At 25.8% G+C, this 22314-nt stretch overlaps 1 protein-coding gene and 1 long non-coding RNA gene across 4 annotated transcripts in view; one reads left to right on the forward strand and one right to left on the reverse strand.

Annotated features, from left to right (window-relative positions):
- LOC139426941 (uncharacterized) overlaps positions 1-22314 on the forward strand; it is an 84956-nt gene that overhangs the window by 8250 nt on the left and 54392 nt on the right. The gene's annotated exons all lie outside the window — the stretch shown is intronic.
- LOC107447881 (RPA-related protein RADX) lies at positions 63-22281 on the reverse strand. 3 transcript variants are annotated; one of them, XM_043047618.3, is made up of 14 exons: positions 22132-22281; positions 19748-19924; positions 17715-17859; positions 16751-16879; positions 16075-16253; positions 14326-14405; positions 12054-12287; positions 11817-11896; positions 11579-11667; positions 10361-10492; positions 9111-9314; positions 7348-7711; positions 6108-6303; positions 63-3640 (listed from the first exon to the last, which is right to left on the reverse strand). In XM_043047618.3, the coding sequence occupies exons 1-14, from the start codon at positions 22216-22218 to the stop codon at positions 3463-3465; spliced, it is 2274 nt and encodes a 757-aa protein (XP_042903552.2). In that variant the 5' UTR covers positions 22219-22281; the 3' UTR covers positions 63-3462. The 3 variants fall into 3 exon arrangements, with proteins under 3 accessions (XP_042903552.2, XP_071042237.2, XP_071042238.2); XM_071186136.2 differs by having other exon boundaries at positions 20478-22213; XM_071186137.2 differs by lacking the exon at positions 9111-9314.

Consider the following 22314-nt stretch of genomic DNA (forward strand, 5'->3'; position numbering starts at 1 on the left):
AATAGTGGTTTATCGCATGGATGTTTGAATGTAAAAAAGATGTATATGCATAAACAAATTAAATAACACTGAAATAAACAATTATATTAAAAATATTTTATTTACAATATAAATGATGAATATGTACAAGTGAATAGAAAAAATACTCCCGAAGAGTAACAAAAATATGATTTGAATAAAACAGATTAATAATTTTTATCCATAAGTCTGTATTTCAAATTCTCCTACTTTTAAAAAGTGGAATGAACTTGTGGAATTGCTTTTTAACTTCTACACAAGAGGAATTTTTAATCAATGTGATTTTAACTTAGAAAACTATTTAATAAAAATTTACATAAACTTACTACTACTTAAAAAACAAGAGACACTTAATAATCATACAATAAACAATTTTAAAATATTTTAGAAAGAAAATAATTGACAACTGAACATAGTGACATTGAAAAGAAATGTTTATTATTAACCCTTCAAAAGTATAGCTTGTCTATGTAAAGAACTCCCCTAGCCATTCGTCTAGAGTAGTGATGGTGACTATGGTTACGGGGTTTAACTATTTCAAGTAGGAGTGTTATGACTTAATTAAAGACGGGTTTTGGCTTGGGTCTGCAAGAGAGAGGGAATCGGGGGAGAAAGAAGCTCCCCTCTTTGAAATGTGCTCTTTCTTGTTTCTATAGCTTCAAATGGCTTTAAATTTCGTGGCGAGGGGTGTTCTTTCTATGGACAAACTATAGTACTCAGATCTGGATTGGTTAATAATAATTATATTTATTTTTATCAGCCTACTCTTTTAGGGGCAGTGGTATAAAAGATATCCCACTTATATTTTTTTAAAAATCAGTGGGGGATAAAAAAAATTTACTAAAAACTAAAACTGTAATGGTTTTATGTCTTAAAAATAGGCGGTATTTAATCAAGTACTTTCATTTTGAAAAATAAAAAGATAAATCAGATTGTTTCATAATGGATTTGCATACAATGACTACAATTCTTATGACTCATCTAAACTAAAATTTTAGCTCCAATATTTAAGCCACACAAACGGTTATTCATTTTTGCTCCACCTGTTTGGAATGTCAATCCACTTACATTTATTTTAGGAAAGGAATTACTTCTATGCTCTCAAAACACATTTTCAATTCACATTTGTGTTGGTTCCAAAAAAAACCATTTATCGACAAAGCAATTTTTTTATAAATCACTGATATGGGCACAGTTGAAATAGCCTTCAACTATAATATAAATATTTTACTATTATGTCCACGCATTTGAACAACTCGAATATAGAACTAATCAACAAAAAAAGTCATGAGTCATAATTGATACAGATAAAATAAATGTAATATTGGTTACAATTACATGACGTTTCAGTTCAAAATATTTCTCAAGTATTAACATGGCTATTAATATTTCCAAACAGTTTACAAGATTAGTGTAACTACTTTCTAATTGAACATCATTTTAAAGCAGTAAAAATCAATAATAATTAAATTACCAAAATAAATTTAATAAGTTTAAACTTTTTTTAAGCAATTACTTTAATAAGTACTTTTTTCAAACTTTTCATCAACAATTATGTTTTAAAATACTTCAACATTTTGTCTGGATGAGCCATACTTTTTAAAAATGATTTAGAATGATAAATTGATAGTTCCTAAATAATTAACATAAAACTCATTACTGTTGGAATTTAAAAGAATTAAATGTTTTAACACATAATCAAACAGTCAATAACAAGAAGGAATTGAGACATACCTAATCAATAATAAAGTGTTTCTTTTTAAAATAAAAGATTTATAGTTCTATAGAGCTTATGCAATTTTGTAGTAGCCCTTAGATGGACAGAAGATACTTGCTGATTTAATTATGTTACTCCATAAATAATATTTTCTTCACTTTGGGGTTTATTTCTTTTTTTCAATTTTAGTAGTCCTGCAGTCTAGCACTAGGTAGCAGAGTTGTCATTTGCATTCGCATAAAACGGTAATTTGCATTTTTTTAATTATAAGGTAAATTTTTATAGTTCATTATAAGATCAATGTTGGCATCAACTAAATGCAAATTAGAATAGGGTATAAATATAGCAGTCACTCCTATATCACTTGCTAATGGTTATTTTCTTTTTCTTACAGCATGTTATCCTGATCCATGTCAATCATTATCATATTGAGTTCAAAATATTGTTTTAATGTCACGGCATACATTATTTTATTATAATTGTGTATAATTCTCTATAGGTTTATGTTCAATCGCCTGCAGACCTCATTGAAGGTACCTTTGCAATTGTCCTCGAAGTGTCAGTGTGCGTTATTCATGTGCAATTTTTTCCTTTTTTTTTAAAAAAAAAAAGCACAATAAGCTCTTATGTTCCCTAGTTCTATTACTCGTTGTAAAAATGGTTAAAAGAATTATATGGAAGATCAACAGAAAAAAATTGGAAATTAAGTTGATAAAAAAGGATTGTTGAAACTCATTTCTGCTAATTAATGAAGTAGAGTATATATTCAGCTTTAAATACTCAAATATATATAGTTTGTTAATATTTCATGTTAATAAAAATATTTCTAAATAAAAAATTGAGATTTTGTAAAATTCTAAATAGGCACTAAAAACACAGGCACATTTTTTTTCTTCTTCTTAAATGTTATAACTTTTTGTAAAGAAAGTTACATTAGCAGAGAATGAAAATAAGTTTTGGATTATCAACAAAGAGCAAACTTTTCAAATGAATTAAAAAAATAAAATTGGGTTTGTCTTACTACAGTCATTTTTTCTTTTAAATAATAACATTTTGAATATATATTACAAGCCATTTTAATTAAGTCTAATATTTTCCACGATTCCAACGACTGTGGTCCAAACTTCATAGTTCTGGAAGACTTTTGAAAATTGTTGAAAAGCCTTATTTCTCAAATTTTTTAATGATGCTTTATTTCATTTGTATTTTTTTTTCATTAAATTTGTGAACAATCCTTTATTTTCACAATTTAATAACAAAACCAATTTTTTTAATAGAAACTCTTTTGTTTTGTAATTCAATTCTGTTCGTGTACTCTATTTGATATGTTTATAAAACTTTGATTAATATTTATACTATTAAATATAAGGAAACATATTTCATTGTTTGTGGAAAATTATTTGAAAAATAAGAATTTTTTTTCTCGAAACAATGGAATATTGCAAATTAACATTATTAGTAGAAATAACACAAATTATAACCATTACTAAAAATCATTTGCAACAATAGAAAGCATAGTTTACAAATTAGCATTCTATGCATTAAAAATTTTGTGATAATTAAGTTAGAGAATAATTTTTTTTAATTGAGCAAAGAAATTTACAATTAAATATAAAACAATTAAAAATAAATATAAAAATATTTTTCATAATCAGTTTTTCTATCATCTGAAATATAAATATCAAAATATGTGTGTATAATTCTAAAAACATATTAAAACCTAATCATTACTGAACAATATCATCTGCTAGGGCTTCTTGCAATTGGTCAGGAGGACAAATGTAAGCTCTTTTCATATGAGCCATGATGACATTGGATTTTAAACGATGCAATTCTATGGCAAATACAAATGTCCTATTAGAAACTTCAGATGCTGTTCTGCTGATTTCTTGAACTTCATCCCATCTGCAAAATATTTGATCTTGTAGTGCAAATCATTAAAAAAAAAATCTCCAGAAGAATTTATTTTTAGTTAATATTTAATAAACTTTTAATATTCGGTTGAATAAGAGAGACGGAATCAATTTTATCACACATTTAAAAGTGTGCTGGAAAATATGTACTAGATCATAAACATGTAAATTCAACTTATAGGTTTATGGAAAAAATGCACATGCCTAATGCAATAGGTCTAATTTGTAACATAAATTATAGCTTAAAATATGAGAGGGGTATTCCTTTTTTAGAAATTCATATTTTGATTTGATTTAATTTTTTGCAGGTAAATTTTATTGCATAAGGAGCCATAACACAAAAAATTGCATTGCATTAAAATTAATAAATTTTGTACTAACAAAATAGTGATTTATTAATGCATTTATTCATTAAAGCTTTATTTAACTAGTATTGTAAGCAAATAAACATTACAAATAAATTTAAAGAAAATTTACTTTTTTTTAAATTAAGTGAATATTTTAATTAAATTAAAATAAACTTTAAACTTTTTTCAGGATTTGGTCTAAATACTTTTAAAAGTGATCAGTAAACAAACAGATAGTAGAAGTTATTTATGACTCACCTAATAAAATTAGTAGATAAAAAATTTAATTCTGAGTACTTGTAACTGCCATTGTAATTAAATATTTTAAATAAGTATGACAAAAACAATATTGAGAATAGTTCATAACAACATAAATTTTGTATAATAAGATATTGAAATAAAATATTGAAGATTGAAAAACTTATTTCTGCTTTTTGCCAAATTTAACCTTTTTGGATTATTTTTATATATTACTTACTTGATTACTTTGTAAAGAATATCTTTATTTATCTCTGTATTTTTATTTATTTTAAAAATTTAAATCGAAAATTTTTTGAAATAGCTAAATATGCAGAAGAATTTATTCAGAACCCTTTTATTTTTAAGTTTATACAAACCTTTTATTATAATTAGTAATTTTTACCAACAACTAACTCAATTTGAAGTAAAAAATAAGTATATAATTGCTTTAAATTCAGAGATTCGATTGGAACAAAATAAAAGAAAAATGTTTACGGATAGGTTTGCTGACATTATAAAATAAATTATATATTTTAATTTCAATGCATAAAAAACAGAAAAGAAATTATAAACGTTACATTTTATAATAAAAGTTTTAAATGGTCTTGTTTATAATGGTTTTAAATGGTCTTGTTAACAAAATAAAATACAAATAATATGAAAAATATTTACAGATAGGTTTGCTGACATTATAAAATAAATTATATATTTTAATTTCAATGCATAAAAAACAGAAAAGAAATTATAAACATGACACTTTATAATAAAAGTTTTAAATGGTCTTGTTTATATCTTCGTCGTAAGAAACTTATTATCGTACATCAGTAACAATTGGACAGAAATAAAATGATTAACGAAAGTATGAGTCTGCATAATGCATAATTGAATTTCATAACGAGTATAAAGTTTGATTTTGGAATTAAAAACTTGGGGTGACTGATTCTTTTTGCATTCCCTATCCTTTTCCCTCCTCCTCCATTTTAGAAATTAAAGTAGCAACTAATGAAATTTTTTTAATGGCCATTTCAAAGTAAGTTCCAGGAATTGCTAAGATTTTCTCACTTAAAATTTCTTTCTTAGAACAAAACGTATTAACAGAGCTCGAAAAACCGTCCGTCCTCGGCTATCAAAAATTCCCCGCGGGCAACAAATTTCTCGAATCCAACGGACGGCCATTTTCCCGTTAATGTTTGTGATACATTTTCAATTTTTGTTATCTTGCAAGAGCTTAACGCCTCACTTCTAAAATGACCCTCTAATCTAGAAACACAGCAACATACTGATCATGGTGGAATTGATGTTTTCTCTGTCTGTGAGTATTGCAGCAGTTGAAAGAGGTTTTTCAGCAAGGAACTTACAAAAAAACAGATTACCTACTGGTCTTAAACAAGAAGCGTTAAACGCAATTATGAACATCTACCTAAATGGAAAACCCCTTTCAGATTTCTGTGCAGAAACCTCTGTTAATCATTGGCTTGATTGTGGAACTGGCAAATGTCATATTTGATTCATTTAGAAAATGCAGTACCCTTGGATAAATTGACATTCCAGATAACTTGACCTTTGTCATTTAAATTATTTCATAAAAGAAATACTAGGTTTTACTATTAGTAACCTAGTATTTCTTTTACTGTATAATGTAATCCTAGTAACTACTAATTCATTGAGCAATTTATATAAATGTTAGTAATAAATAAGAGAAAATTATATTTTTTATTTATTTAGAAGCGACGGGTAAGTTTCAAAGGAGGACAGGTAGATTGTTGGACATGCCATCCTCGGGGACTGGTAAAATTTCTGAGTTTTTTCGAGCCCTGCGTATTAAGATTATTTTGTTTTTTCATAAACAATAAGAAAAAGATACTTCCTTACGTATATTTAGGAGGCTCATTCAAGAACACACCAATATTTCTACATTGTAAAGGCTGAAAGTCACCGTTTAAAGCTTCTAAAAGAGATGGGTGAGGTTTTGCACTCGGTTCAGGTATCATGATACATTGCAGTATTGCTTGGTAATGTAAGCTTGCAATAGTTATAACATAATAACCTTCTGTAAGAACAGGTAAATCTGCAAGAAAAAAATATAACTAATTAATGTAGTACAAAATGCATCACTAAATTACATTTTTAAATTAGACAGTTATTAAAATAATTTTGATTTATTGGTCTTACAATTCGCGTAATATTTACTTATTACAAATACCTTGAAGATAAACCATCACGTCATTAGTTCACTCTATGGTCTTCTAATATCTCTGAACTTCATGAAACATAAATATAAAAGCCGAGCATATGTCAAGATGTACAACATGGAAAATTGAGCCCTGTACACCATGGGACAGACAGGAGAATTGCATAATTTGAGTATAAGTATGCAGGTAAACAGATAGGACAAGCATAAAACAGTAAAGTTACAAAATTTTTACCGATTTTGTACAACTTTCGCAGTTAGAAAAAAAAAAGTTTTTTTTAGCCTAACCTTATACAAGGTTGCTCAGTTGCACATAGATGCATTTTTGGTTTCTAATTATTAAAGTAACTTTAAAATAAGATAACTATAGTTGCCATAAGAAAGATATATATTTACAAGAACTTGGTAGAATTTCAGATCAGCCAGTTTAAAAATATGGTTTTAAAATAGATTTATGGAAATATTATTTTTTGATTATCTTAATAAATTTCATAATTGTAAAAAAATTCTAGATTTTCATGTAATGATTAATGGAAGTATTACTTTTAGATAATCTAAACAAATTTCACAATTCTAAGAAAATTCTAGACTCTTAATTAAAGATTTATGGCATTGTTATTTTTAGATTACCTTAATAAATTTTGCAAATCTAATCTTAGCTATAGCCAGCATTAAATTACTTTAACTGTATTGAAATTTTAATCAGATATTTTTTTTAAATGAACTTGTTTAATTTATGAATAAAAAAATTTAATATTGAAAAAAAAATTTTTTTCCTTCTAAAATATTTTAATATATAGACCTTTAAACTATGTAATCGATTAAAATTTTGATTTTGATAAATTCTTTTAGAGGTATGTAACTTAATTTAGTGGTAGTGTTTTTATAAATCAACTATATAGACTTTTGAATAAAACTTACTTTCTAATTCCTCATCACTTGATGGGGTCCAGTTAGCTGCATCACAAGCAGGAAATTGCCTATATGCTTTAAAAATTTCTTCATTTTGAGATGAGTACTGACTTGGGAACAAACTTTTCACATTTTGTACAGGATTTAGGACATCTAAATTACCAAGTTTATACCTGGCTTTAATATTTACAAATATTGTCCGTCTGGTAGCAATATTTTCAGCATAAGACCACCCATAAACTGGTTGTTGTGAGTCCACAGTTTGCATATCACAATAATCGACTTGGATTATAAAACCTCCTAAAGTTACACAGCGCCTCTCTCTATAGCTTAAACTCTCTAGAGCTGTTTTCCAGTATGCTCCTGGTATCATCTTAAATAGAAAAAAGTAAAACAAAATAAAAAATAAAAATCGAGTTTAAAGAAAATATTAAAATAGATTTTATTAGAAATTCCAGTAAAATTTCTCAGTAGATAGAACTGCCTCTCGCTAATGACTTAAAGATTTTTGAGAGTGCTAGTTTCATGAAAAATTGGCATTGGCGTTTCTAGAAATCAATAGCCAGTTTAAGAAAAAAAATACTATTCAATACTTTAGAATTTTATGTTATTGTGATCAAAAAATTATAATTTAAATCTGCAGACATTTTAATAGTAGTTGAAAAATTTAAAATATTTCAACAAAAAAAAATTAGTTCAGTTGATTACGCAAAAAATAATTAAAAATAAAAGCATTTGGTTTAATTGATTTTGAAAAATATTTGACTCAGTATCAGTTACTAAAATATTTATACTACATGTTGCAGTCTAATCTGACAATATTAAGAAATAAAATGCTTATTTGATAGATATGTAAAAAATTGATTTCAACATGCTTAAAAACGAATTAAATTTAGAACAATTAAAATATTTTTACAAGTGGCTTTACCAAAATCTATATGCACTTCAAATTTTTAACATAATAGTCATTATATTTTCAATCAAATAATTAAAAGAGGAAAAAAACCTATTTAACAACTTAAAAAATATTTTCTTTTAGGCAGTGTTGAGTAATGTTTATCTTTCAAAATTGGTGGGAATTCAAAAAAGTTCATGCACAGGTAGCTTTGAACTTTTTATCCGATAGCTTTAGGGAAAAAAATGAAGCAAATAAAGATAAATTTTTAAAATTTCAAGAGAATAGCTTATCATTACATTCAAATAATGAGAAACTATCAGTAGAACCAAGATAAACAGAAAATATTACTCAAATGTATCAATATCTTTTTAATCATTGAATTACAATGTAAGGGTTTACATATTTCATTTGACAACAAGATATTTTTTATTTCATCAGATTAATTTAATTGAAAAAAACGAATTTGGTTCCAAATAATACAGAGAATTGGAAACCTAGTGTATAAAATAAAATACAAATTAATATTAAATTCATTTTTAATGCAACTAAAACAAGGAAATATAAAAAATTTTAACAAAATACATCTTTTTTATGTGAAAGATACATTTTCTGTATTATTTGGGATCGATTTGTTAAATTAAACACTTCAATAAAAAACACTATGTACTCCATTTTACTTGTGAAGAAGTAAAATAAAAGGCTAAAAAAACATTAATTCATAAAATTTCATCTCAGCTAATTAAAAGTAAGCATTTAAAATTGAAGCTTCCTATTTCCTCTCCTATTCAACTTCTTAAAAATTTGTGGCAAATATGTATTTGTTATAGTGCATAATTTATTAACTGGTTAAACAATAATAATTAAGAAAATTTACTTTTCCATGAAGGCTATGTCCAAAACTGTTTTTATACCCTTCTAGAGTTTTGTATCCTTTTAGAAAAACTGGAACACCACCAGCTCTAAGAACATTTGCTTGAATGAACTGCACTTCATTGGGATGATCTCTAATGATACTTGCAACAGCTGTTACGGCAGGATATCGAACATACAGACTCTCTGGTGTATGTGTGGTATATAACTTATTGGCACAAAAATAATAAAATTACAAAAAATCTAGATTTTATTTTAGACAGAATATATAAAAAATAATTAATTTTTATCAATGCATAAAAAAAAGTTATGCAAAATGATTTTATCACGTAAAATTCATAAAATAGTTTCATATTATAAATTATTCATATAAATATTTCATGTATAAATGTGGAAACAATATTAATACAGTGCTGAAGTCAAGTTTAGAATAGAGGCTATGAAGAAATTTCAGAAAGATATAAAATGTTATGGCTTAATCCAACCGTATTAAGTTTCATTTTTAAATTTTATTTTACACCATTGTATTTTTTTTATGCACTTTAACTGAATTTTTGTTTTTGAACAAAACCCAGATTGTTACAATTTCCCTAATTTTACTGAATTCCATTCTCCTCAAAAATCTTGTGCCAGCCTCGAAAAATCTGACCATGAAATTTTGTTTGGCAAGTAATTTTTTAGCGATAGGTCTCTTAATCTCTTTTATTTTATTATCTTTAACACTTTAGAATCATTGATTTGCTTTTCTAAGAACACAATGTTCTAAAATGAAAACTATTAAAGAGTTTATTATCATATCAAAATAGGGTGCAAAACTTTAAAATTCCCAATAATAAATTAAAAATTAAGTAACCACAGAATAAAAAAAGGGGGTAAGAACAAAAATATCAGCCATACAAACAGTAGTAGATGCCTTTGATTCATAAATTAATTTTAAGGTTTTAAGATCTTGAAGCTTTAGAATTGTGCATTTAAAAGCTTATAAGTTAGACAGCTAAAAAAAAGCCTTATAGCTTTTTTAAAAACTTTTTTTCAATATTTCTTAAACCATCTTCCTTAAAATAAAGTTTATATAATAAGCTTAATCACATTATTTGCTAAAAAAAACAGAACATATGAAAAGAAATATATGAGCCCAAATTTTTAAAGATGAGGTATGCTTTTTTATTTCTTAAATATAATTTTTAGTTTAATAACATTCTCAGACTTACTGAAAATAGTTTTAAAAAAATAATAATTTATTTTAAAACTTACTTCTGTATAATGTGTGGCTTTAACATATGTGCGAACATTAAAACTAGAAAGCACATCATCTGGAAGGTGGCACACTTTCAAGTGAGTAGCAACAAGCACTTGTCCAGGGTGTAGATCATCAACAGGAAACCTCTGAATTTATAGATATTAATTTTTTAAACTCACTTACCAAAAGCTCAAAACAACTTTTTAACATGATAAACTAAAATGAATACTTAAAGACATAGCATAACAAGTAAATTATTTAAAATAATTTTCTACCTTACATAAACATATTAATAAAAAATGATCAATAATGACTGAAAAATGTTCATAGTTTGAGAGGTACATCAATTAATTTAATTATATTCGTAATATAATTTAAATCTGAATAGCTGAAGAATAATTTAATTAGAATCCCAGAAACTGATGATGAGTGAATAGAAAAGATTACATTCGGAAAAAGAATATAAAAGGTTATATTTTAAAGAATTCGTAAAAATCAGCTTTAAACTGATGGTGTAAAAATAATAGAAATCTACTTATAAAGACATATTTTTTCCCTTGGAAAGCAAACGAGCAAACATGTACTAATAGTAAACTTCATAATTAATTATTTATTTAATTTACTTAAATTTTCAATAGCATTTATCAATGTAGTTTCTGTAAATCAAATTATTACTATTTTAATAAAATTATAATATATATTAAATGAAAAATGTTTTAACTATCAGGTTTCAATTCCTAATCATTTGATAACTATAACATAATTTAGATGCAATCAGATCCACCTTAGTACATTCCTATAAACCTTTCAATACCTGATACAAATTTTTATCTTATAACCAAAGTTAAACAGAAGATTCTTAGAGCACTTTTGCAATCTTTAATGTAACAATTCTATTTCTGTATCATTGTAATTATGAACTACAAAAAGATGAAGTAAGTCCTAGATCAAGCAACAAACAAGGGGCAACTAATGGAATTATAATATTGAAATAATCATTGAAAATTTTGTATAAATTCGCCAAAGTTTAAAAGCTTAAGCATAGTTTTTAAAAATAAAGTTAAAATTTCATGTTTTTATGGTCTAAAATAGTTTTTTATTCACCCACTAGTTATATTCTGTAACATACAACATGATTAGATTTTGTATATTTACAGAGATCTAAAGCATCCTTCATTTCATATATATTTTTAAAACAGTAACAGATAGATATAATCACATAAAAAACTCACTAAGCCATTATCATAGAGAATAACCACAAATGGTAATTGACTAGAGCTATCAACAAGTTCAACATATACACGAGCGTGAATTTTGCCAACTGAAAATAAAATGTTACAGTTTTTATTAAAAAAAGTTTTCATAACAATATACAGTATGTTTTTAAAAATATTTAACATTGCAAACATTAAAATTTAATATTTGAAATTTAGTGTTATAAAGCTGAAAAAATAACATAAAAACACTTACATTTATATACAAAGCGATGGAATAAACTGACATATGTAATCAAACCAACTATATCTATGGTAGATTCATTGGCTGCCAACCTGTAAATAAAATACAATTTCATATTTAATGTCAACTTAAAATTAATACTGATTTTTGATTTTTATGAAACAGAAATTATATTGCAAATTATCAAATATTAAATGGGTTAAATTTCTAAAATGCAATCGAATTGTAATTAAAACTTTAAATACTTACTCCAATGAAGCTCGATCTCCAAATGAAAATTCCACAACTGGCAATAATGTGATTTGCATAAGAAGTACATTGTTGTCAGGTGGCACTATCTTTACCTTTGATGTGTCACCAATAATAATTTCAATATCGAGAGAATTCAGATTGCCTGCATTCCCTCGTAATCGAGGCAAGAGCAACTTTAGGGGTTTTGCAATCGTATAGTTTTCTATCAGCAAAATAGTACCTGGAGTAGCACTAGTAAAAAAAAAATTGCTAATGTATAGTTTTTACATTAAAATAAGCATATCATATAAACTTAAAAATCTGTAATCAGATATGCATAATATACACGAATGCGTTAATGCTGTTCGAGGAAATTTGACACCATAGTGGAAAAATTTTTAAATATTGCTCATTATAAAAAATATAAAAAACTGTCAAAATTTCCATATTCTACCCCGGTGTAAATTTTAGAAAATTCAGATTCAACAACAGAAAATTTTCTAATTCAATAACTAGTTGAATATCTTCAAAAAATTGCTAAATTTAAAGAAATATATGCTGGTATATATGATAATTAATATAGAGTGTTATAAAATTAAAACACTTTTTTTAAAAAATCAATGATTTTTTAACAAATTTTGACAAAATTAGGCAACATGGAAAAAGGTGAAACTATTTACAAGAGTAAATTGCTTGTAGAAAGTTTTTCAATTGAGATGTATTTGCAGAAAGTTTTTCATTTCATCTAAGTCTGTGTATAATTAACAATTATATTAAATAAACTCATCATACGGTTATGCAGGCAAGTAACTAGAGATGTCTCAAATTTCATATTAAAATTTTCAACTTAGACGCTCATAAAAAAAAATTGACGTCTTCACACAGCTTTTAATAATAATATACAATATATTTTCCACTAATTTGATTCTGAGAAAAGTTTCTACCTTAATAGAGATTAGAGAAATAAGAACTCAGATTTGAGAGAAGAATTTAGAAAATGGGATAGGAAGTATATACAATCAAAATTTAAGCAGTTTATATGATGTAAACAAAGCACTTAAGCATTAAGATTGCAAATACACGAGAACTGTGAAGTAATAATTGAACATTCAATACTTATAAATTGAAGTGTGTAAACAGTGCATAACTGAACAATAAAAAGTATAATTATACCAGAATTTATTACTCATACAGCTGCCTTCAATCATGATTTAACATTTTGATAATGAACAAGACCAAAAATTTACTATTTGGTGTGAGGACACAATAGTATTTACAAAAATTTTGTGAAACCCCATAAGCATTGCACAAATCCAACATTAATGCAGTTACAGATCAATAACTTTAATTTATAATTTTAAAATATAGAGCAATGTGAAAATTTTAAATTAGTAACAAACTTTAAAAGCATAATACAACAATAAAAATAAATTCAATTAATTAGGAAAATTCAACCTCAACCATATGATTTACTATTAAGTATCAATGAGAATGGTGGGCCTTTTTTTAATTACATTATCAAATTTTGGCAAAAAAGTCGACACTGCAAGATAAAGCATTTCTGCCGTATTTTTTAGGTGTGATCAACACTTTGATTTTATAGTAAAGACGAAAATGTTGCCTTTCACAATTATCTTTATCCATTTTTAAATACATTGCTCAAAAACATTTGGTAATCGTAAAATTATTGTAATAAGTTAAAGAAATATCAACATTAATAAAATTTTTGGCGACCCCTGCTGCAGGTCCTGTAACCCCAATCGGGGTCGTGATCCACAGTTTAAGAAACTCAGCTTTAAAGTAAAGGATGGAAGCAAATGTATCTTTGTGTTAAATTAATCAGAAATATACTTGAAAACACTTTCTTAACAAGCTCTTTAACAACTTTTCATAAAATAAAATTTGATTGTGCACATAATAAAAAAATTAAATAAGGATATTTTGTTTTTTTTAATAATGAATCGTTCTTTGTAAGTAGTGTAGATAGTACAGGTTTTAGATTTTTAAATTAAAATTCCTAATTTTAAAGAAAATACATATATTAAGACTTTTAGATTTTTAAATTAAAATTGCTCATTTTAAAGAAAATACAATCAAGACTAAAAAAAAGTAAATGATTTTTTTTTTTTTGTAAAAAACAACTAAACAAAGATAAATTTTCAAAATTTGTAATGCTTTTAATCTCAAAACCACTAAATACATTTTTATATTCAAAATAAATCTATAGAATAACTGATTAAATTCTGAGTTGAAATTAAATAACTGAACTAAATTAAATTCTGTAACCTACTTGTAATAGAGAGGTAGAGAAAGTTTGCCAAAAACTACACAGTGACATGTACTGGCAGAATCTCCAACAACTATTTTGGACTGCAATATAGAACATATTGTGAAATCAATAATATGTATGAACTGAATTGAAAACAAACATAGGAAAAAACATTATTATAATTACAATTTTAATTTTGCATTTTTACTATACCTTTTTGAATTCTACATAAACAATTTAAATATTTTTTTTCCAAGTTTTAAATATTAAATTTTCCACGTAAGATTAAAATTTAGAGAGAGAATGTCAGCTTTAACTTTTTATATACATTTTTAATATAGTATATTTTAAGCATCTAACAGGGAAAAAAAGAAAAAACATTAAGAACATAAAAGTGAAGATTGGCCTGCTTTTTTAGCAAACTAATGAACTAATGAAACTAATCTTAACTAATGAAAAGTTGTAATATTAACTCCAATTAATTAGTAATGGTCATAAATATCATAATGAATTAGTAATTATTTACTCTAATAAGTAAGAAATAGTTAGTAACTTGAATTAAAAACTAATAGTTACTAGCTCTAATAAAGGATAAGAAGTTAATTAAAGTATTCATCTACAAGAGACAAAATATTTATGGTGTTATAAAATTGTATACATTATATATTATATAAATAAAGATTAGAACTCTTAATATCATAGTAAAATAAAAACATAAAGTATCTGCGCACACAATCCAAAAGTACCTGTAATCTCATAATATTTTTGATAATAAAATAATTTTATTAAATGTACGAAATCAGTTAGCTATATAATATTTTAAATTATTATTAACAATATATATATATACATGCACATTGATGTTAATAGTTATACATAGAACTACAATCATACAAAATAATTATCATATTAAGTAATATTAGTAACTTTGCTCCATACGAAATTACATTAAAAAATTTCCAACTATCACTGCAATAGTCTATTTTTGTTGTAAAGCAAGTCGAGTTGAGTTGTAAAAAATCAGCTGATTGTAAGCTCGACCGATGGGATAAATCATGATTACACCGCCTGCTTCATATACCCCCTGCAAACTTTTCTTGCGCTAGTGGGTACTTTCTTTTATATTACAATAAATATTAACAAAGTATCTGCAAAATTGGAGAATCACCATCAATGTATCCAAGCACGGTGTGTGTGTGTGCTTCTATATCATCTAACTATGCTTAACATATATAACTGGTGCATCACTAATGTTCTCACATAAATCTTTAGAACTAAATGCACATTAATATGTTGGAAAAAACTTGTAAAGCACAGAATTAGTTTGATTTTTCCTTTTTAATTTTACAGAATTTTTTTTTCTACATTCTTAAATATTAGTCACAACAGAGTGACCATAAACATTCATAAAAATAAAAAAAATTACCTGACTTCCACAGATTGATTGTATAAAAACATCCCTGACTTTTGTAACCAAAATGTAAAAATTTTACTATTAATTTTTCAGATAAGCATAATTCTTACACATAAAATATATTACAAAACACTTAAACTTACAGTTAGGGTTGAAAATTTAAAAAATAAATTTAATTATCACCTAACTGTCTTGGAAAAAACATCCTCAAAAATATTTCCAAGCACTTCAAACTCAAATTTACTCATTTTCCCTAATTTTCGGTATTTTGGTAAATTCCCCGATTTTTCAAGATGGTTCCTGCTCTCCCTGATTTTCTTGTTCTGTGGCCGCAAGTGTACAAAGAATCTAATTACCAAAAAAGGGTGAGATCTGTCATTTTTATTAAATCCATAATAATGTAAAATTCCTCTGGCTAGGACTCGTACAAATAATGTAGGATAAGGCTTTGGCAGTCTCATCCAATCATCTGCTAAATCTTGAAGTGATGAAATATTCTGCGGTACATCTTCATCTTCATTGTACTCAAATGCACCTAAAAAAACAACCTTTTTACAAACATTTCTTAATAATAATTTTCAAGACATTTACATGTGATAAATTATGATCATACATGAAAGAGAAACAAAACAAAATTTGATTAGAAAGTTCTACAGATTTTGTAGTAAAAATAAAAGCGACAGGGTAAGGCTTTTACATCAATCAATAGTGAGTGAGTTTGTGGGTACATAGTCAATGTGAAATCTCAAACCAATGAGTTCAGGAGGACAATGAAAGTTTATAATAAATAACATATTCATGGTAAAATTAAATCTAATTTATACATTATTTTCTAATCAAGAATTTAAAATTTTTAAATATAACTGGTTAAAAAATGAAGAAAATAAAGTTCTTAAACAAATATAAGTTCCTAAAAGATTTATCATGTCATCATACATAACCATACACAAAATTGAAAAATTAAAGAAATTTACGCAAATGTCTATGTTAAGATAAATGAGTTCTCCATGAAAGCGAAAACATGTAACTTACTGTTGTCAGTACACTCTTCTCCATAAGGCAAAACAGGAATCCAAGGATTAACATAACACTTCCGTCCAGTAACTAAGGGAACAAGATCAGTCTCTCTGTAATTTACAGATTCTGTAAATCTTATTGCACCTAAAAAAGTAAAAATTTAACTAAAACTAAAATCTTATTAAAAAAGTTATTGTTTTATGCTCTAGTAAAATTAAGAGCCTACATTTATTAATAATATATTTAAATTAAATTTTTTTTTCAAGAAAGCCTAAAATCTAAGATTATCATCAGCATAACTTGGAAAAAAGAGAAAAAAAAACGATGAAAATTAAGATAGTGAGAGGGCCAAAAACCTAGAATGTTTTAAATGCATAAAATATTAAAAGTTTTATAAAGGGAGAAAAAAAATATCACCAAATTATATTTAATTTTATAATCGTCGTTGAACAGCCAACCCGATTTTGCATTTACGACTACTAATGTTCTACTCTGTAGCCTTGTAATTTTGAACCTAATTCAGAAGACAAGTTAACTCCCGGAACAAGTATTGGGAGAAATTTGCCTTCCTGGAGGAATTTTAGATGGAACTAGCCCACATTTGCATTACATGGAGAGTACTTTGCACTTTTTAGTGTCATAGCAATCAGATGACTGATATTTGCAGTGATCTAAGTCATAGGATAAGAGTCAATACTTCCCTGTTCATACATGCATATTTTATATCAAATTCTTTCTATAAACTTAGTTTAAAATGTTTTTGTGAAATTAAAATATTTTCAATTAGAAAAGCATAATATCACGGCCTATTTAAATAAAACAAAATGTCAAACCTTAAATTTTAATAATTCAAGTTTTCTAAAATATCTTTAAAATAAATTATACAAATTAAAATTTAAAAATTTACACAATTAACTTGATAAAAAGAAGAAAAAAAACTGCAATTACATATTGAAGGTAGAACATGACATATGCTTACCGAGGTCTGGAAGAATAATCGGGTCATACTCAACAATTTTTAAAGCCTCTAAAAAAACATACTGGACAATATGTGAATCATTATACTCTCCTTCAAGATAACACAGCTTTGCTTTTTCAATCTGGACATGGATTCCAATTTTTATCTTTAAAAAATATAAAAAGGTAAATTGTAGCATAATAAACAAATATAAAAAGAAATAAAGTAGCAATATACATTTTTGAATTCATACTTAGTGCATTTATAATGATTTAAAAAAATGAAGGAAGTTACTAGATAATGCATTTTGGAGTTAGTATTTCTTTTCCTCTGACCTATGATAACTGTAGCGCTAAGTCTCAGCTTATGGTGAAGATGATGGAATGTTCAATTTTTATTTTCCCAAATATAATTTTTTTATGTAGTTCAATAGCACATATGCAGAGTTATCCCTAAGAATAGAAAAGGGCAGGGTTTTTCCTTACAGAAAAGGGCACTTTAAGTTTTAAAAGGATTTTTACTGTTAAAATTTTTAATCAAAATGTGTAATTTTATGTAATAACAGAATTTTATCCTCAATTTTTAAATTACCCTCTCATATTATTTAATGTGTATATTTCACATAGTAATTCTCACTCATTATCAAAATAATGGAAAATTTTGAAGTTTTTGAAAAATAAATAAAGGCAAGCTAAAAAAAAAATCTTTATGCTTAAACTTTCTTTAAAAAACAGTACACTTAAAAATAAAGGCATTAATTGATAAACAATTTTAAAGCTTTCTTTATATTTTAAACTGAAAATTGAGAGAAAATAAACATTTAAAGGAGCATTTTTCTTTTTTTTAAAAAAAAGGTAATTACTTAAAAAAATAATGTCAAAATTTTAAATCAGAAAAAAATTTAGTAAAAAATTTATATACCCTAAATAAAAGATATGAATATCTCCAGGGCCGAAAATCATGTGAATTTTAACTAAATAACTAGAAAACATAAGAAAAATCGTATTAAAATGAAAGAATGAAATTAATAATTAAATTTAATCAATTTTCAATAACTAAATAAATTAGAAGTGAACTTTTCATTAAAACAGGTGGTTAAGAAAACAGCCTTTTCCTGAAAAATAAAATAAAAAGGCAGTGTTTTTAAGGGATGGTGATTTAATTTAACAAAATGGGCACACATATAGGGATGAAAGGGCAAGTGGGGTGGGCCACCCTTCTAAAATTGCTAAGGGGGAAAACTGCATGTGTCAACATTTTAGAAGTAGAAACATTTTATCAATTGACCATTTTTTTCAATTAAATGCTAACATTTCATTTAAAAAATTAATTTTTAATTCAAATCATAAATACTTCAATTTTCAAAATCATTTTTGTCTTCTTAGAGCAAGTATATACTTAAATATGAACCACTTCCAGTAATGTATAATTCTAATTAAAAATAAATTTCAACAGTCATACAAACTTGAAAAAAAAACACATTCCTTTAATAAGTTTGTAATAAAAAATAAAAAAAACAGTGTGTCAAAAACTTCTGCCTTGTTTTCGTTTACAACTCTAAGTAATTGAGGCATACAGATCAGAATTTCAAAAGATAAACCTCTTAGAATGCCTGTATTAATCTTTATTACCTATTAGTTTTTTTTTTTTTTTTTATATGCATAAATTTAATTAAAATAACTTTAAAGTTACATAAACTTTAATATCTAAATAAACAAAAATGGAAAATATTCTATTAAAGCTTGCAATTGAAGAGATTAGTTGAGAAACATGAAAAGAGAGGATTTGATCAATTAATGATAAAATCTTTCCAGTTTTAGGAATATGCAAAGGACTGCTTTGAGTACAGAACACTAAATCATGCTGTAAAGTCATTTAATAAATTGGCTCTAATTTTCTTCCACAAAGCTCTTCAATTGTACCCTACTGATTGTTTTGAACAATGATCTTCGTATTTAAAGGATTTGAATTAATTTCATATTGAGCTTTATTAAGCATTAAATAGTTAGAGCTTATAATAAATAATTAACTTTCTAAATAAATTTCATACATACCACATTTTTCTGAACCAAGTGACCTAACGGTAATGCTAAAAAACATTTTAACTTTTCAGCTCCATCTGTGAGTAAAACATCATACAAATAAATAACTTCCTTCTTTTCATCTTCTAAAGGTGGTGTCAATGCTTTCAAAAAATTCAAATCTGCTGAGTAACAGTAAATAGAAATAACCTAAACAAAAAAAATGCAAATATTTTTCATTTGTATAAAAATATGAGAGACATAATAAAGTTTTAAAAAACTGACATGATTACTTCAATTAAACATAATGGTTGGCACCATGGACATACATATACAAAAATCACTAATTTGGCCATTGTTAGATTTATATGATTGGTAAAAAGCCTATAACATATGAATATTTAAAAGGCTTGGGCAAAAAAAAAGAGCCACACTTTTTTTTTTAATATCAACAGCTCATAGATCAACAAGTTTCCTCAATGTGCTCTAAATGGCAGAACAATATGCAGAAACATCTTATTATTATACTGAAATATCAGCGTTTTTTTTTTTACAAAAATTGTTTTGAATGATGTTAAAAAAAAGAACAATTTGAAAAGGTAGCAAATTCATTACATTACTCCAAATTCTACATATATAAGCCACAATTCAAAATTTCTAGGTAGTTTTTTATTTTATTATATATATAGTTAAAGTAGGGACTTTTATATATCGAGCCACACATATATAGTGGGAAATTAGTAAAAAATAAACTAAAAACTACCATTAATAAATCTTCAACTGGCTATTTAAGCATCAAAACATCCAGCGATTAGAACACTTATATCAATTCTCTTAGTTTCACATTGAATTTTTCAATTTACAACAAATATCTGTCATTTTATCTGCAAAATGAGACCAACACCAGCATGAATAGAATACTTAATACATCGCTACGGCAATAAAAAAAAAATTTCTCATTTGACTTTATACTTAAATTTTGAATTCTATGTAAATTATTGAAGAAAAAAAAAGCATATTGGCTTGTAGTTAGAAATTAAAAATTTAAATAAAGATATTCATAAACTTATGAATAACACTTGTGAATTAAAGGCTAAAACTCACTAATTGATTTTTCTTTCAACCTGCACTTTGGTTGAGAATTATTTTTTAATTTAAGAAATTTATCTTGCAAAGTACCAAAAAAATTTCAACACACAAACTGAATGATTTTTTAAATTTAACTTTTTATCTGAGAGTTCGGGAAAGCATAACATAATTTTCTTTTCTGATGATCTGCAGTAGAAATCAAATGTAAACAGATAAACCTCATCCCCTCTAAAAACTATACGATTCCATCTAGTGGGAAATCACTGCTCGTACACACCACAAAGAGTATGAAATTCATTAACTTTTAGGAAAGGATTTTTTTCATTAATTTTCAAGATTAAGCCATTCATATTAAGTGAAGCATCAGATTAAAATTTATATCATCTTATTTATATTTATCACAATACACACAGCATAGTACTTAACAAATATTATATACTTAAAAGAATGTTGCTTTCTTATTTTTGCAAATACTAAAAACATAAGAGTGTTTTTATGTGTAAATAATTAATTATTATATGAAAATGTAGAAGGCATGTTTATTTTAAATCAAAGTGATGATTAATCAACAACAAATAAAAATAAATTCTGTGATCAGCTAACAATTAAAAAACAACAATCTGAAAAAGTGATTTATATAAATTAAAAAAAAGGGAAAAGTGATTCCTATAAAAATATCTTCCTAGGTAAGTTACTATATAGATGATAATTTACTTTGAAGATATTCAAATACATAATATTTGATCTCATATCTTAACTTGAAAGCAGTTATATTTGATTGAATAATAGTAAGAATTGATTGAATAAGTCAACATCTTGATAAGAGGTATACACAACAAATTTTTAAGCATCTTATATAAATCAACATCAATGTAAAACTTGCTGGTTTTCAACAAAGGAAAGCGAGATTATATTATTGATTCATGGAATTGAATTAATTGGTTCAGGCCATCACATACTAAACCAAACAAATTAATAGCTCGTAAATACTTTTCTAAAAAATATTAAATGTAAAATATATTTACAGCAAAGCAAATATCTCTGCTTCATTTCGGTTAGAATGTGGAATAGGGTGCCCTTTGGATTGGGCACTGTAACCTAGAGGTCTTACTGTATATGAGATCTTACATTTGATTATTTTTAATGCGAATCCTTATTATTAAAAATCTCATTCTTAAGTAATTTTCCCTGTTTTCTGCAAGAACAAAAAAAATTTGCCAAAATAAAAGGGGTACACTACTGTAAACTTTCACTAAGTTTTTGATAAAAAAAAAAACTAATTTCATTAATAGAAAATTCTCAGTACGGCTAAATTAATAACCGCATACTTGAAAATCACCAGGAACACGAGAACTATCGCTAATTAATTTATATTCCCGCAGCACACTACGAAGTCTTCTTAAATTTCCTGCCATAATAATGCATGGTTTCGTTTTTATTTATATTTTTAATAATAACGTTGCCATAGCGATAAGATAAATTTTCGGAACTATTCAAAGTTTCACTTCTAA

The sequence above is a fragment of the Parasteatoda tepidariorum genome, chromosome 9 (assembly GCF_982258835.1).
Source record: "Parasteatoda tepidariorum strain Cologne lab strain chromosome 9, Ptep-v5.0, whole genome shotgun sequence".
NCBI lineage: Eukaryota > Metazoa > Arthropoda > Arachnida > Araneae > Theridiidae > Parasteatoda > Parasteatoda tepidariorum.